Consider the following 16,866-nt stretch of genomic DNA (forward strand, 5'->3'; position numbering starts at 1 on the left):
TCTAGTACTACAATAACAACCTACAGCCAGGACAATATACACTAGACTATGTACTACTCTAGTACTACAATAACAACCTACAGCCAGGACAATATACAGTAGACTATGTACTACTCTAGTACTACAATAACAACCTACAGCCAGGACAATATACACTAGACTATGTACTACTCTAGTACTACAATAACAACCTACAGCCAGGACAATATACAGTAGACTATGTATTACTCTAGTACTACAATAACAACCTACAGCCAGGACAATATACACTAGACTATGTACTACTCTAGTACTACAATAACAACCTACAGCCAGGACAATATACACTAGACTATGTACTACTCTAGTACTACAATAACAACCTACAGCCAGGACAATATACACTAGACTATGTACTACTCTAGTACTACAATAACAACCTACAGCCAGGACAATATACACTAGACTATGTACTACTAACAACCTAGTACTACAATAACAACCTACAGCCAGGACAATATACACTAGACTATGTACTACTCTAGTACTACAATAACAACCTACAGCCAGGACAATATACAGTAGACTATGTATTACTCTAGTACTACAATAACAATGGGGAAATCTGAAATGGAACCCTATTCCCTATAGTACTTTGGGCCAAAACACTCCCACAGTGCACTAGTATAGGAAAGGGCTGCTGTTTCAGATACAGCTAGTACCTCCAGACTGATCAAACAAAACCTCCCTCACTGTGTACTGCTATCGTACTACTATTTACTACGATGTATTTCTTCTGATATGGATCATTCTTTTATTGTGAATGCTATTTTTATATTTTTCTGTCTTGACATTTATAGTGTATTCTGTGTGTACTTCTGTATTCTAGTCTATTAATAGTGTCTTTATTATTGAACTGGATGTGCCGTCACGTTATTGTTGAAAAGAAAATGTAGCAGGTCTTTGTATTGTAATGTGTCTGCTATTGGAGCCATCTGGAAAATGTCTATCATTGTTTTTTAGTCCAGAATATGAAGAAGACATACATTTTGTATATTTCCCTGTGTATCGAGTATTTATCAGTCAGTTTCATATTATATTGTCTCTGTAATATAGTTTCACAGTGTGAACAGTATTCAAATATATTGATATCAAGTTTTATACAATGTATTTATTGGTTTGGTTTCTGCCAAATCATAGCCAGCCACACTCTGCATGCAAGCTTGTACCATCATCACAAATCAATAGGTAAACCAATCAATCAATTCATCAAGCAACCACACCATGTCGTCTGGTACATCTCAGATAACATTATTATCTCTGTTTTAAACTGTCCATCCCATGTCGTCATCTCTATCTCATCATCTCAAGTCATTTATACTCTACTTACATCTAGTAATCTATTGATCTCTACTCATCTCTACTAATCTCCTCATTAGACTCACTATGACACTGTGCAACTCATAAACACATTTCACTATTTTATTTTTTATAAATGTAAAGGATGGCTGATTCACTGTTTGAGTCACGCCCAGCCATTGTTTTAATGCTGATGCTTGTGAATTTGGTTGAGTCAGTGATGTTGAATCTTCTGATGTAGCATTAACTCTAACTCTGATTAGTGTTGTTATTGATCGGAATACTCCTCATCAGGTCTGATCAGTATCATTGGTAACGATATCCATCATCACGGCATATTGCTTAACATGAATGTAATAATGGGTTGTATTGGGATCGAAGGGAAGGTGAAACCTGTCATCAACAGAATAAACCTTCCATTCCCAGAGACTCTCTGGTGTCTGTGTGTTCCATTACCCTGCTCTACAGTGTACACTAGGGGAAAGAGAAAGGGTGGGGTCTGGGATGAGAGAGGGAGGGAGGAGGGAGAGAATGGAGACCGGAGAGGATAGGTTGAATGAAGCGAAATAGAAAGGGGAGAGGGAGGTGGAGAGAGAAGGTGGGGTTAGGGGGAGAGAGAGAGAGAGAGAGGAGCAAGAGAGTGAGAGATTACAGATCTCTCGCTGGAACCAGGGAGTGTGATGGTCTTTGGTTAGTTGGGGTCGTTTATGGGTCAGATCCACACACCATAGATTACCTCTGCTTTTTTATGCATTGGAAATAGTAACAACTGTTTCAAACCACTTAATACAACAACAACAAAAACAAGCAAAAAACACATGGGTCAAGTATGTGAAATGCTTTTGAATAATTGATTGATTACCCAGCGTGGAGTTTGTACCTAAATGACAATTCCATTGGTTTCCATTGTATCCAGCATGCTAATCTGCTGCTGAAGTATGAAGAACGTTGACATTTTGACCCAGCAGGTCTGGTTCAGAGTCCCGAAGTTACCGAAATCACACAGCTGCTCCTCCTCAGTCAGCCCTGTAATAGACAAATTATGCCATCTGTTGGCCAATGCATGAACTACAACCCTGTATGGAATTTGTATTTTCTGAACTACATGAACTGATTGTGAAACAGGAAAGAAGCAGCATTCGTTGTTTAGTTGCACAGGTTTGCGAGTCAGCTATCCAATACTAGAACATAATAAATCAATGTGTGTCAATGAAAACCATTCTTCGTTATTTTTTCAGGTAAACAAATGCAAAGCAATGGTATGGTTTCACAGTTATTTTGGTCAAGTTTCGGCCGAAAACTTTAAGAGAATGTTATACCCACCCTTTAATGAACCAATCAAATTGCGATGCTAGGTGTAAAGTGCCCTCCCATTTCGGGTTCTTCCAAGTACCTGGACCAATCAACGAACGCCTCGGTGTATTCAGCCATTTTGTATGAAAATCAAGGAAACCTGCCGCCGTTCCAGAGACCTGTGGATTATATCGAACGATGGAAGGGTGAGTGAAAAAGATGTAGTTACATGTCGAAAAGAAACGGAAATAATCTAACCGTAGTTTGACTTTTTTTTTTTTAATATATATTTTTATATACAGCCATGCTGTTATGGAATCTGTTTACTATATTTGTGTTTTCTAGTAGTTCAACGTTTAGTTTGAGACGAGATGATGCTTGAGACTTTCAAACAAGGCTAGCTAGTTAGCATTGTCTGCGCGTGAGCGTGTCCGGAAGAGATGCGAAATAGTTGAAGTTAAGACTTAATAAGGGTTGTTTAAAAAAAAGTATTATACTGCAAATAACAATAAAAACGCTAGTTGCAGTTTTTACATGTAGATGAAAAATAACCACCTTTAAAGTATTGCCAAATGTAGTTTTAAAAAACGCCCATCTTGAATCAACGTGTCTTTGTAGCTAGTTTCCGCATTCCATATGTGCGCTCGTGTTTGTGGAAGGCGAATGTCGTGTGTTTCAGGATTAAGTTGAATTGTCGAATAACTCTGGTTATTAGCTGGTCATGGAACATTTCAGTTCAACGAAGTGAACTAACGCAACTTTTCACGAGTCAATTCCGTTTCTAGCTAACTATGAACTTCATAAGGTTAGTAACTAAACTCCCTCTTTCGTCCTGTATTTCCTCGTCCCCTCTCTTTTTCCCCCCCTTTGTCTCAACAGACACAAGTTAGATGCTGATCTGTATCCTATGGGACCTGGCTACGTCACAGACATAGAGTAAGTCTGCTTTATATTTACAATCAATCTAAAATGTAATGTAACATTTTGAGTGATTTGCTTATTTGTTGATCTTTTAGGAAAATGCACCCTGCCCTCTTTGGAGTAAATCAAATGAGTAACCCCCCTTTTCTCTCTCTCCCCAGTGTCTCAGTGGGTACCAAGGTAGGCATTTTTCATTCACAATTTAATTCCTTGTTTTTTTCTCTCTGTCTTTACCCCTGTCTTCTGTGCTAAAATGTTGGTTAAAGTCTCTCCCCTCTCTGTCTGTTAGCATGAGTGTCTTCTCATTGTCTCTATGTCCCAGTCAGTTTTCTAGCCTGGCTGTAACAGTAGCTGTATTGTAGAGCGATGGAGTGAGGCTGCTGGGCCACTCCAGACATGAGCACCATTGACTGACTGACACAGAGCAGTTTCATTAACTGTAGTCTGTATGAGCAAGACCATCTGTCTGACAGACTGCTCCTCTCCAGTCATAACTCTGTTAATACATTTACCCAGGTCGTATTTGTTGGTGCACGTAGCAAAACTTTTTGCAACAGAAAATGGAAACAAGTTTGTTATTGAGCATGTTCATGTTTTCTTCCAGTTAGTGCTTAGTGAATACAACCCAGCTAGTCCTGTCTCTGTCTCTATGATGTATGTGGTTATGGTCATAGTGAATGTTCCTTTCTCTTCCAGAGGGGATCTGATGAACTCTTCTCCTCCTACATCATGACCCCAGGTGTGTGTGTGTGTGTGGCTGATGGTTAATCAGAATGTTCTGTGCTGTTCTCTAGTAGCTAATGGCAATGTCTGTTAAACAGAATGTTCTCTAGTAGTTAATGGTGCTAACGGTAAGAAGTTAAATTAAAAAGGTGTCTGTGTTTGTAGCCAACGGTAATGACAGTAAGAAGTTCAAAGGTGAGATGCGGAGCCCCAGCGCTCCATCGCGTGTCATCCACCTGCGCCAGCTGCCCGGGGACATCCAGGATTCTGAGGTCATCAGCATGGGAATGCCCTTTGGGAAGGTCACCAACCTTCTGATGATGAAGGGAAAGAACCAGGTACACGCGCACACTACAGATCCTTTACCCTAAAGGTGTTCTCACACACACACTACAGATCCTCTACCCTAAAGGTGTTCTCACACACACACTACAGATCCTCTACCCTAAAGGTGGTCTCACACACACACACTACAGATCCTTTACCCTAAAGGTGTTCTCACACACACTACAGATCCTTTACCCTAAAGGTGTTCTCACACACACTACAGATCCTTTACCCTAAAGGTGTTCTCACACACACACTACAGATCCTTTACCCTAAAGGTGTTCTCTCACACACACTACAGATCCTTTACCCTAAAGGTGTTCTCTCACACACACTACAGATCCTTTACCCTAAAGGTGTTCTCTCACACACACTACAGATCCTTTACCCTAAAGGTGTTCTCACACACACACTACAGATCATTTACCCTAAGGGTGTTCTCACACACACACTACGGATCCTTTACCCTAAAGGTGTTCTCACACACACACTACAGATCCTTTACCCTAAAGGGGTTCACACACCCGGCTGATCTTATGTGTGTGTGTGTGTGTAGGCGTTCCTGGAGATGAACACTGTGGACCAGGCTCAGACCATGGTGAACTACTACGCTACGGTCACCCCCCTCATCAGACAGCAGCCTGTATTCATGCAGTACAGCAACCACAAGGAACTCAAGACCGACAACTCACCTAACCAAGTGGTAAGAGGACACTTCCCCCATTGACCCATACCAATATGAGACTCACTAACTTGTATGTCTGTAGCACATTTGTCAAATCCGTTTCTTTGTCATATGCAGAGGTTACAGCATAGTGCCCACAGTACAATGTAATAACAGTGTATGTTTGCCCCCCCCCCCCCTCCAGAGAGTCCAGGCAGCACTGCAGGCAGTGAATGCTGTCCAGGGTGGCACCATGTTGGGCTCTACCATGTCCGGTATGGGGGGTGTAATGGGTGCTACCATATCAGTTGGCGGGGGAGAGATGGGAGCCAGAGGCATGGCCACCCAGAGCCCTGTCCTTAGAGTCATAGTAGAAAACCTCTTCTACCCCGTTACACTGGAAGTCCTGCACCAGGTACGTACACTCCTCCAGTGTTTCTTAGTCATGAGTGTGTTCAGATGGGATGTAACCTGTGTGTGTTCTCCCCTGTAGATCTTCTCCAAGTATGGGTCTGTTCTGAAGATCATCACCTTCACTAAGAACAACCAGTTCCAGGCTCTGGTCCAATACGCTGACCCCATGACGGCACAGCACACCAAAATGGTGCGTACATCCCCCCCTCTAATAAACCTCTGATTTCTCCATCTCTCTCTCTCTCTGCCGTATCCAGATGGTCAGAACATCAGTAATAGATGATGTAAATGGACTTGCCTGAACTTCCACACCCCTAATCCCTCTGTGTCTCTGCAGTCTCTAGACGGTCAGAACATCTATAACGGTTGCTGTACTCTGAGGGTGAGTTTCTCCAAGCTGACCAGCCTCAACGTGAAGTTTAACAACGATAAGAGCCGTGACTACACCAGACCTGACCTTTCTACTGGAGAGCAACACAACTCTCAGCCTGGAATGGACCAGCACGCGATGGCTGCTGCCGCCTTCGGTAACACGCACACACTTTAGACCGGTGTTTCTCAAACTTTTTTGTGCCAGAAGCTAGCACATAGCTACCAGGGTGCTCTTCTGGAGACTGTCAAATTGACACTGAAATTAGATTATTTTATTTTTCCCTCTCTCCCACCTTCTATCTCTTTGCAGGGTCTCCAGGTCTGATCTCAGCATCTCCTTATGGACACGGATTCCCCCAGGCCTTCACTCTACAGCAGGCTGCAGGTACATCCCCACATTAACACAGTCAGCTGGTTCACTCTACCTGTAGCCTACTACAAACCTGTTCTTACTCCGTTTATTACATAGCTATTGCTACATTGTCAAATCATCGGTCGGTCTACTCCAGCTGCACAGGTTGGCCTCGGTGCTTGAGATATCGTGTGTGTTTCTTTGTATGTGTCTAGGTTTGTCTATGCCCGGTGCCTTGGCGTCATTCGGTATGGGTCCAGGGGGCATGGCCGCTAGTCGTCTCGGCCTGCAGGCCCTCGGCGGTGGAGGAGGACAAGCTGGCGTCCTATTGGTCAGCAACCTCAACCCAGAGGTCAGGACTGTTACTATCCACACACTCTTTCTCTCACCCACAAGCACACCAGAGTAAAGTTTTCCTCTGGGCCCTTTAAATGGGTGTATCTCCACAGTTTAGAACGAACAGTCTTCTGTTATCTTCCATTTCATGGCTTCCTTTTTGTCTATTCTTGAGTTGCTGGAGACACAATAATCCTTATATAGAGACACCCCCCATGTTATTGTACTGTGTTATCTGACCTGTTGCATTGTTAATCTCTCTTTTCTCCTCCTAATGTTGCCATAGTGACAGTGTTTTAATTTAGACACTTGTGTTTACTGACCTTGTTCTTTTCTTTACCTCCTTTTCTTTCTTTTATTCTCTCCTTCCCCATCTCATCCTGCTCTTTGCCCTTTATAAAAACTCACTCCTATGCCAACTGTCTTCTCATCTTTCTCTCTCTATCTCTCCCTCTCTTTCTCCTCCATGTGATCCTCCCGTGGACCTCTTGGCTGCTGACTGCTGGACTCCATCCCTCCATCCCTGACTCCTCTCCTCCCCCACTTTACCCCTGTCCCCTCCCTCTTTCTCTCTCCCCCTCCCTGGTTCCTCTACCTCCCCCTGCTGTTTATAAAGAGCGTTACACCAAACTGCCTCTTTATTCTCTTTGGTATGTTATCAGCCTTTCGTTTCCCTTTATGACTTTAGATTTTACATTTACCTACTGTTACCAATAATATTATATCATCACTGTACCTACCTCATTCAGTCTTCATTTACCCTTATATTGACCTAAATATTTGTTTATTATTTTATCATTCTTTAATCTGTTTCACTTTATATATATTTAATTACCAATTGGTACTGAATCTAACTATCTGTTACCTGGGCTGGTTTTCATGTTGTGGTCTGTCTGCCTGTTGGTCGGTCTGTCTCTGAATCAGAAATCCAAGCTCTCCTTTACATGAATCAGTCGTTTCATTTCAATGGCCAGAAACTGAGTAGTGTGGTGGTATAGAACCTGTTGTCTGGGCATTACAGTAGTCTAGTCTGTCTGCTGTTGATCAAGATGATCACATTACAACACTGACACTACAACTAAGTCTCTTTCTTCATGAAAAATGAATCTGGTTTGGAGTGTGTGCTGTGTTTTAACCTGTGTGTGTTCTCCAGGTGTGTATGGCGACGTGATGAGAGTGAAGATTCTGTTCAATAAGAAGGACAACGCTCTGGTCCAGATGGCTGATGGCACACAGGCTCAGCTAGGTACTGCGTGTATGGGACCGTGCGTCTGTGTGTTGTGTGCATTGCAGTAGTTAGTAGCACGTGTGTGTTCTGTTGTTTGACGGGCTTGTCTTCTCCTCAGCGATGAGCCACCTGAACGGGGTACGTCTTCATGGCCGGTCTCTACGTGTCTCCATGTCTAAACACACCACCGTACAGCTGCCCAGAGAAGGTATGTACACACACTACCATGTCTAAACACACAGCTGCACAGGGAAGGTATGGGCCGTCTAACATTCACTACTGTTGTGTCATGACATGTTCTACTCTATCCTATTCAAGGCCATGAGGACCAGGGGTTGACTAAGGACTATGCCACCTCTCCTCTCCACCGTTTTAAGAAGCCTGGCTCCAAAAACTACAACAACATCTACCCTCCCTCTGGCACACTGCACCTCTCCAACATACCGTACGTACACACACACACACAACATCCCCTTTATGTTTGAGTGTCCTATTGCTTTCTCTGCTAATGCTTTCTCTTTCTCTCTAGTCCTGCAGTAGGAGAGGAGGATCTGAAGGCACTGTTCAGCAGTCCAGGAGCTTCAGTCACGGCCTTCAAGTTCTTCCAGTAAGTCTCAACACCCAACTATACTTTTATGACATCACTACCTAATGATCAAATCAAACTTTATTTGTCACATGTGCCCAATACAACAAGTGTAGACTATACCGTGAAATGCTTACTTACAAGCCCTTAACCCAACAGTGCAGTTCAAGAAGAGTTAAGAAAATATTTACCAAGTAGACTAAAACACAATAACAAGGTTTTATGGCGTATACCGACAGGGGGGGTGTCACATCTTTACCTAATGGTAATGGTCTTTATGGCATCACTACCTGTCAGTGTGGGGGGTGTCTTTATGACATCTTTACCTAATGATGTAATGGTCTTTATGGCATCACTACCTGACGATGTAATGGTCTTTATGGCGTCACTACCCAGTGGTGGAATGGTCTTTATGGCGTCACTACCCAGTGGTGGAATGGTCTTTATGGCACTACCCAGTGGTGGAATGGTCTTTACCCAGTGATGTAATGGTCTTTATGGCGTCACTACCCAGTGGTGGAATGGTCTTTATGGTCTTGGTCTTTATGGCGTCATGTGGTGGAATGGTCTTTATGTCACTACCCAGTGGTGGAATGGTCTTTGGTGGAATGGTCTTTATGGCGTCACTACCCAGTGGTGGAATGGTCTTTATGGCGTCACTACCCAGTGGTGGAATGGTCTTTATGGCATCACTACCTGATGATGTAATGGTCTTTATGGCATCACTACCTGATGATGTAATGGTCTTTATGGCATCACTACCTGATGATGTAATGGTCTTTATGGCATCACTACCTGATGATGTAATGGTCTTTATGGCATCACTACCTGATGATGTAATGGTCTTTATGGCATCACTACCTGATGATGTAATGGTCTGATTTATGGCATCACTACCTGATGATGTAATGGTCTTTATGGCATCACTACCTGATGATGTAATGGTCTTTATGGCATCACTACCTGATGATGTAATGGTCTTTATGGCATCACTACCTGATGATGTAATGGTCTTTATGGCATCACTACCTGATGATGTAATGGTCTTTATGGCATCACTACCTGATGATGTAATGGTCTTTATGGCATCACTACCCGATGATGTAATGGTCTTTATGGCATCACTACCCGATGATGTAATGGTCTTTATGGCGTCACTACCCGATGATGTAATGGTCACTACCCGATGATGTAATGGTCTTTATGGCGTCACTACCCAGTGGTGGAATGGTCTTTATGGCATCACTACCTGATGATGTTCTAGTCTTTATGGCATCACTACCTGATGTAATGGGGCGTCAATGATGTAATGGTCTTTATGGCCTCTTTGGTCTTTATGGCATCACTACCTGATGATGTTCTAGTCTTTATGGCATCACTACCTGATGTAATGGGGAATCCTCTTTCCTGGTGTGTGTGTGTATAGGAAGGACCGTAAGATGGCTCTGATCCAGATGAGCTCAGTGGAGGAAGCTGTTGAGAGTCTCATCGAGTTCCACAACCATGACCTGGGAGAGAACCACCACCTCAGAGTGTCTTTCTCCAAATCTACCATCTAACACAATCTCACACACACACGTAACTACAGAGTACAGACCAAACCTGTTCATCAGAATGCCTTCCACGTCGTTTGTATGTCAAGTCTTATTCCACACGAGACACACTTAATCATTCCTTTATACTTTTTAAAACGTTTTTATCATTATTTTTACACAATTATTTACGTTTACTATGGATATAATCGGTTCATATTTTATTTTAGTAGTTCTACTTCTATGGAGGAAAACTCAGAACTCTCCAAGATACACATCTAGTATTTCTGTTTCTATACTCTTCAGAATGCACATATAGTCTTTCTGTTTCTAGGTTAGTGTTTTATTTTTTTCCATTTGATTTACTTAAAAAAAATATATTCAATTGATGAATGTTTTCTGTTTCTACTGTCTGTCCTTGGGATCTTCACCACTAGTCATATTGATCTAACAAAATGCCTTTCTACAACAGTCTAGTGCCTTAACCAGACCAGCTGGCTAGCCTTTCCATGCTATTACATTGATTTTATACGATTGGACTCTCAAATAAGCTTTTTCTTTGAACATCAATAATTTGATTTGAAATATATGGCTGTGGTCTTCCCTTTTGATTTCTAGATGTACACTATGCATTCCATTTGTATTTTTGTAACATTGGTAGTTCTATACTCTATCATTTTCTATACCGTTTGATATCTACCAGTCACTGCGCATCAAGTCTTAATTCTTGCTCCAGAGGTGCCACTTAAAATCATGCAGCATTTAGTCTTTAGTGCCTACTTCACCCCTAATATTTTACACACACATGTAATACTCCAATTTTATTTCACACAGCCTTAGTGTCTACAACACAAACGTATTTATTACCTTTGTTCTGGCACTGACTGTCTATATATGGCTTTTGCTATAGATTCTTCTGTAGCATAAACAGTTTCATGTAGCTATTGATGGTTGATGTTATTGAGAACCAAAGTACCTACCACCCCTGCTACTTAAACGATCCTTGTCGGTTTAAAAGACAACGTTCTAAACTCTCTTTTCTCCCACTGGTTTGATTCTATGGTCCAAATCGCCTTTAGGGATTTTATTTTTTTTTTCATTTTATACCTGATCAGTCAGCCACTAGATTTAAAAATCGTAATTTTGAGTGAGTTATACCTTGAATTTGTGATATTTGGTTTCTTGTCCCATTTCTTTTTAATTATAGTTCAATTCCTCTGTTGGTAGAGTACTTTAAGCATGAATATATACTGTATGTTGACCTAGTTGGTGATATCACAGTGGATAGCTGTGATGTAGTTCTGTATTCCTCTCCTGGTAACGGTTGTCGCTTTTATTTTCCATTATGGGTTTTAGTGGGGTCCGGGATCAACAGGATGTGATGTCATGAAGCAGTGGGAGGGTTTTTGTCTGTCTATATTTAGTGTTTTTGTACCACAGTGATTTGGATTAAAGATTCCATTTCATTCCAACATGTATATTTTGATATATAGTTAACAAACGTTGATTCCAACATGTATATTTTGTTATAAAGGTAATGCCAGCTTTCTCTGGAGGGCTGTAAAGATGAGTTTTGTATCACAAAGAAATTAAACTTAATGGAACACAGCCTTGTGTCTGTGTTTTTGATGTTTGTTGATTTCCGAATGGCCCCCTAGTCTCAAGGCACTACCCCTGGCCCCTACTCCCTATAGGCACACTTGTAGATCTGAAAGGATTTGAGAGGTTTTAAGCAAGCTTCTCTGCCTTCTGATAGGCTTGGGAATCTGGTCAATCCCTGTATGGCCACTTGGTGGAGCCAGAGCCATGTATAGGGAGGGATACAGTATACATCACTGTATCCAGGAAAATAATATGGCACTAGGTGGAGCCATTTCTCGCTCTGACTCCTCATGTCCCACTTATAACCATAGGGGTCTGGTGGTGGTGATGAAATAGTAGTCATTTCCCACCCACACAGTTGGATCTCCTTCAATATACAGTACCAGTCAAAAGTTTGGACATACCTACTCATTCAAGGGTTTTTCTTTGTTTTTTACTATGTTCTACATTGTAGAATACACAACTATTATATAACACATGGAATCATGTAGTAATCAAGAAAGTGTTAAACAAATCAATATATTTTCTATTTGAGATTCTTCAAAGTAGCCACCCTTTGCCTTGATGACAGCTTTGCAAACTCTTGGCATTCTCTCAACCAGCTTCACCTGGAATGTTTTTCCAACAGTCTTGTAGGAGTTCCCACATATGCTGAGCACCTGTTGGCTGATTTTCCTTCACTCTGTGGTCCAACTCATCCCAAACCATCTCGGTTGGGTGATAGTGGAGGCCAGGTCATCTTATGCAGCACTCCATCACTCTCCTTCTTGGTCAAATAGCCCTTACACAGCTTGGAGGTGTGTTAGGTCATTGTCCTGTTGAAAAACAAATGATAGTCCCACTAAGCACAAACCAGGGGATGGAGTATCACTGCAGAATGATATGGTAGCCATGCTGGTTAAGTGTGCCTTGAATTCTAAATAAATCACAGTGTCACCAGCAAAGCACCATCACACCTCCTCCATGCTTCACGGGGGGAACCACACATGCAGAGATAATTGGTTTACCTACTCTGCGTCTGACAAAGACAGCGGTTGGAAACAAAACTCAAATTTAGACTCATCGGACCAAAGGACAGATTGCTCGTGTTTCTTGGCCCAAGCAAGTCTCTTCTTATTGGTGTCTTTTAGTAGGGGTTTCTTTGCAATTTAACATGAAAGCTTGATTCACGCAGTCTCTGAACAGTTGATGTTGAGATGTGTCTTTTACTTGAAATCTGTGAAGCATTTATTTGGGCTGCAATATCTGAGGCTTGTAACTCTAATGCACTTATCCTCTGCACCATTCCTATGGTGGTCCTCATGAGAGCCAGTTTCTTTATAGAGCTTGATGGTTTTTGCAACTGCACTTGAAGAAACTTTCAAAGGTCTTGACATTTTCCAGATTGACTGACCATGTCTTAAAGTAATTATGGACTGTCGTTTCTCTTTGCTTATTTGAGCTGTTCTTGCCATAATATGGACTTGGTCTTTTACCAAATAGGGCTATCTTCTGTATACCACCCCTACCTTGTCACAACACAAGTAATTGCCTCAAATGCATTAAGAAGGAAAGAAATTCCACAAATTAACTCTTAACAAGGCCTACCTGTTAACTGAAATGCATTCCAGGTGACTACCTCATGAAGCTAGTTGAGAGAATTCCAAGAGTGAACAAAGCTTTCATCAAGGCAAAGGGTGGCTACTTTGAAGAATCTCAAATGTAAAATACATTTGGATTTGTTTAACACTTTTTTGGTTACTAGATGATTCATATGTGTTATTTGATAGTTTTGATATCTTCACATTTATTCTACAATGTAGAAAATAGTACAAATAAAGAAAAACCCTTGAATGAGTAGGTGCGTCCAAACTTTTGACTGGTACTGTATATATTTTATACCTGCCCTTGTAAAAAAAACTAATCCGTCATTATCCTGCATATGAAGCGGGCCAGTAACCGGAGGGTTGCCAATTCAGATCCCAGGGCTCATGGGGAATATCTGCCGGGTGTGAGCAGACAGCCGGAGGGTTCTTGGCAGTGGCCTCTATCCCATATCCTACATACTGCCTTTGCGCCCTTGAGTAAGGCACTTAAGCTCACACAGCTCCAGGGTTGCTCTGCCCTGTTCTGCTCGAGTGTTGAGTTGGGTAGAGCATCTACAAGCTACTTCATCCTCCTGCATGTGTGTTTAAACATGCACGCTCCAGACCGGCAGAGAAATGGAGAGGAGCGAGACAGGAGACTAGGACGGAGGGGTAGAGGAGGGATGAGAGGTGTGTGTTTAAACATGCACGCCCCAGACCGGCAGAGAAATGGAGAGGAGCGAGACAGGAGACTAGGACGGAGGGGTAGAGGAGGGATGAGAGGTGTGTGTTTAAACATGCACGCTCCAGACCGGCAGAGAGATGGAGAGGAGCGAGACAGGAGACTAGGACGGAGGGGTAGAGGAGGGATGAGAGGTGTGTGTTTAAACATGCACGCCCCAGACCGGCAGAGAAATGGAGAGGAGCGAGACAGGAGACTAGGACGGAGGGGTAGAGGAGGGATGAGAGGTGTGTGTTTAAACATGCACGCTCCAGACCGGCAGAGAGATGGAGAAGAGCGAGACAGGAGACTAGGACGGAGGGGTAGAGGAGGGATGAGAGGTGTGTGTTTAAACATGCACGCTCCAGACCGGCAGAGAGATGGAGAGGAGCGAGACAGGAGACTAGGACGGAGGGGTAGAGGAGGGATGAGAGGTGTGTGTTTAAACATGCACGCTCCAGACCGGCAGAGAGATGGAGAGGAGCGAGACAGGAGACTAGGACGGAGGGGTAGAGGAGGGATGAGAGGTGTGTGTTTAAACATGCACGCTCCAGACCGGCAGAGAAATGGAGAGGAGCGAGACAGGAGACTAGGACGGAGGGGTAGAGGAGGGATGAGAGGTGTGTGTTTAAACATGCACGCTCCAGACCGGCAGAGAAATGGAGAGGAGCGAGACAGGAGACTAGGAGGGAGGGGTAGAGGAGGGATGAGAGGTGTGTGTTTAAACATGCACGCTCCAGACCGGCAGAGAGATGGAGAGGAGCGAGACAGGAGACTAGGACGGAGGGGTAGAGGAGGGATGAGAGGTGTGTGTTTAAACATGCACGCTCCAGACCGGCAGAGAGATGGAGAGGAGCGAGACAGGAGACTAGGACGGAGGGGTAGAGGAGGGATGAGAGGTGTGTGTTTAAACATGCACGCTCCAGACCGGCAGAGAGATGGAGAGGAGCGAGACAGGAGACTAGGACGGAGGGGTAGAGGAGGGATGAGAGGTGTGTGTTTAAACATGCACGCCCCAGACCGGCAGAGAAATGGAGAGGAGCGAGACAGGAGACTAGGACGGAGGGGTAGAGGAGGGATGAGAGGTGTGTGTTTAAACATGCACGCTCCAGACCGGCAGAGAAATGGAGAGGAGCGAGACAGGAGACTAGGACGGAGGGGTAGAGGAGGGATGAGAGGTGTGTGTTTAAACATGCGTGCTCTAGACAGCCACCTTATGAATAATTCAGTCAGACAGTCAGACCACATGCAGCTGGGTCTGGATTGTTTGGGTTAGGATGGTTAGTTTATTATTAATTTATTTAGGTTATGATGGTTAGTTTATTATTACTTTAGGTTAGGATGGTTAGTTTATTATTACTTTAGGTTAGGATGGTTAGTTTATTATTACTTTAGGTTAGGATGGTTAGTTTATTATTACTTTAGGTTAGGATGGTTAGTTTATTATTACTTTAGGTTAGGATGGTTAGTTTATTATTACTTTAGGTTAGGATGGTTAGTTTATTATTACTTTAGGTTAGGATGGTTAGTTTATTATTACTTTAGGTTAGGATGGTTAGTTTATTATTACTTTAGGTTAGGATGGTTAGGATGGTTAGTTTATTATTACTTTAGGTTAGGATGGTTAGTTTATTATTACTTTAGGTTAGGATGGTTAGTTTATTATTACTTTAGGTTAGGATGGTTAGTTTATTATTACTTTAGGTTAGGATGGTTAGTTTATTCAAATAACATTTTTATTGGTCACATACACATTTAGTGGATGTAGCAAAATGCTTGTTATTCATTTATTTTGGTTATGATGGTTAAAATGGTTAATTTATTATTCATTTATTTTGGTTATGATGGTTAGAATGGTTAATTTATTATTCATTTATTTTGGTTATGATGGTTAGAATGGTTAGTTTATTATTAATTTATTTTGGTTATGATGGTTAAAATGGTTAATTTATTATTCATTTATTTTGGTTATGATGGTTAGAATGGTTAGTTTATTATTAATTTATTTTGGTTATGATGGTTAAAATGGTTAATTTATTATTCATTTATTTTGGTTATGATGGTTAGAATGGTTAGTTTATTATTAATTTATTTTGGTTATGATGGTTAAAATGGTTAATTTATTATTCATTTATTTTGGTTATGATGGTTAGAATGGTTAGTTTATTATTAATTTATTTTGGTTATGATGGTTAAAATGGTTAATTTATTATTCATTTATTTTGGTTATGATGGTTAGAATGGTTAGTTTATTATTAATTTATTTTGGTTATGATGGTTAGAATGGTTTATTACACAGAGCAGACCCAGTGTGCCAGTAGATGTATTATTTTACAGCTGTATCTGGGTTATATTGGTTATGATGGGGGTATATATATATATAGGTCTGTTCATACAGATTAGTATTTATTCTTACAATACTCTTAATACTTCGATTATATACATTCTTGCAGCACAGATGCGCTACAATGATAACTACATTATTGTGGAACAGTACAAAGGTAGTAATACCTTAATCGTACAATAAAGGAGTAGTAACTAATTGATTACACGTTTTGTAAAGACATAGTAACTGGATTGACAGTGATAATCTAACCTAACACTGTCAGTATTATCCTGACCCATGTTATGTATATGTGGAGTTTAATACAGCTGAACTAAGCGGCTTCAGAGCCGCGAGAGCAGTGAGTCAGACACTGTCCCCAGAGGTAAGAGACTGAGAGACTCCGCCAGCTCAGAGTGAGAGGGGGAGGGAGGGGAGAGGGAGGGAGGGGAGAGGGAGGGAGGGGAGAGGGAGGATGGGGAGAGGGAGGGAGGGAGAAAGAGGGAGGGAGGGAGAGAAGGAGGTAAGAACAAGCAGTAAGGAGATTCTGGCAGCAGCGGGAGCTGAGA

At 42.0% G+C, this 16,866-nt stretch overlaps 1 protein-coding gene and 1 long non-coding RNA gene across 2 annotated transcripts; one reads left to right on the plus strand and one right to left on the minus strand.

Moving 5' to 3' along the window:
• Window positions 1-832: 832 nt before the first annotated feature.
• LOC115132434 (uncharacterized) lies at window positions 833-3,476 on the minus strand. Its single transcript, XR_003864067.2, has 3 exons — window positions 3,187-3,476; window positions 2,662-2,810; window positions 833-2,364 (listed from the first exon to the last, which is right to left on the minus strand). It is a non-coding gene; the product is annotated as an uncharacterized LOC115132434 (long non-coding RNA).
• On the plus strand, window positions 2,766-11,694 carry LOC115132427 (polypyrimidine tract-binding protein 1-like). The gene is made up of 17 exons (XM_029665068.2): window positions 2,766-2,837; window positions 3,511-3,567; window positions 3,714-3,732; window positions 4,249-4,291; window positions 4,441-4,613; window positions 5,159-5,305; window positions 5,472-5,681; window positions 5,760-5,870; window positions 6,018-6,207; window positions 6,363-6,437; window positions 6,620-6,756; window positions 7,357-7,390; window positions 7,894-7,986; window positions 8,087-8,176; window positions 8,287-8,413; window positions 8,498-8,575; window positions 9,981-11,694. Exons 1-17 carry the CDS (start codon window positions 2,830-2,832, stop codon window positions 10,111-10,113), a joined length of 1,725 nt encoding a protein of 574 aa, XP_029520928.1. The 5' UTR covers window positions 2,766-2,829; the 3' UTR covers window positions 10,114-11,694.
• Window positions 11,695-16,866: the final 5,172 nt, after the last annotated feature.

The sequence above is a fragment of the Oncorhynchus nerka genome, linkage group LG5 (genome assembly GCF_034236695.1).
Source record: "Oncorhynchus nerka isolate Pitt River linkage group LG5, Oner_Uvic_2.0, whole genome shotgun sequence".
NCBI classification, from domain to species: domain Eukaryota; kingdom Metazoa; phylum Chordata; class Actinopteri; order Salmoniformes; family Salmonidae; genus Oncorhynchus; species Oncorhynchus nerka.

What these genes read in the sequence shown, in the direction of transcription:
- LOC115132427 (XM_029665068.2), top strand. An exon ending in CACTCTACAGCAGGCTGCAG is followed by an intron (nt 6,438 to 6,619) that starts GTACATCCCCAC and finishes GTATGTGTCTAG; the next exon opens with GTTTGTCTATGCCCGGTGCC. An exon ending in TCAGCAACCTCAACCCAGAG is followed by an intron (nt 6,757 to 7,356) that starts GTCAGGACTGTT and finishes CTGTTTATAAAG; the next exon opens with AGCGTTACACCAAACTGCCT.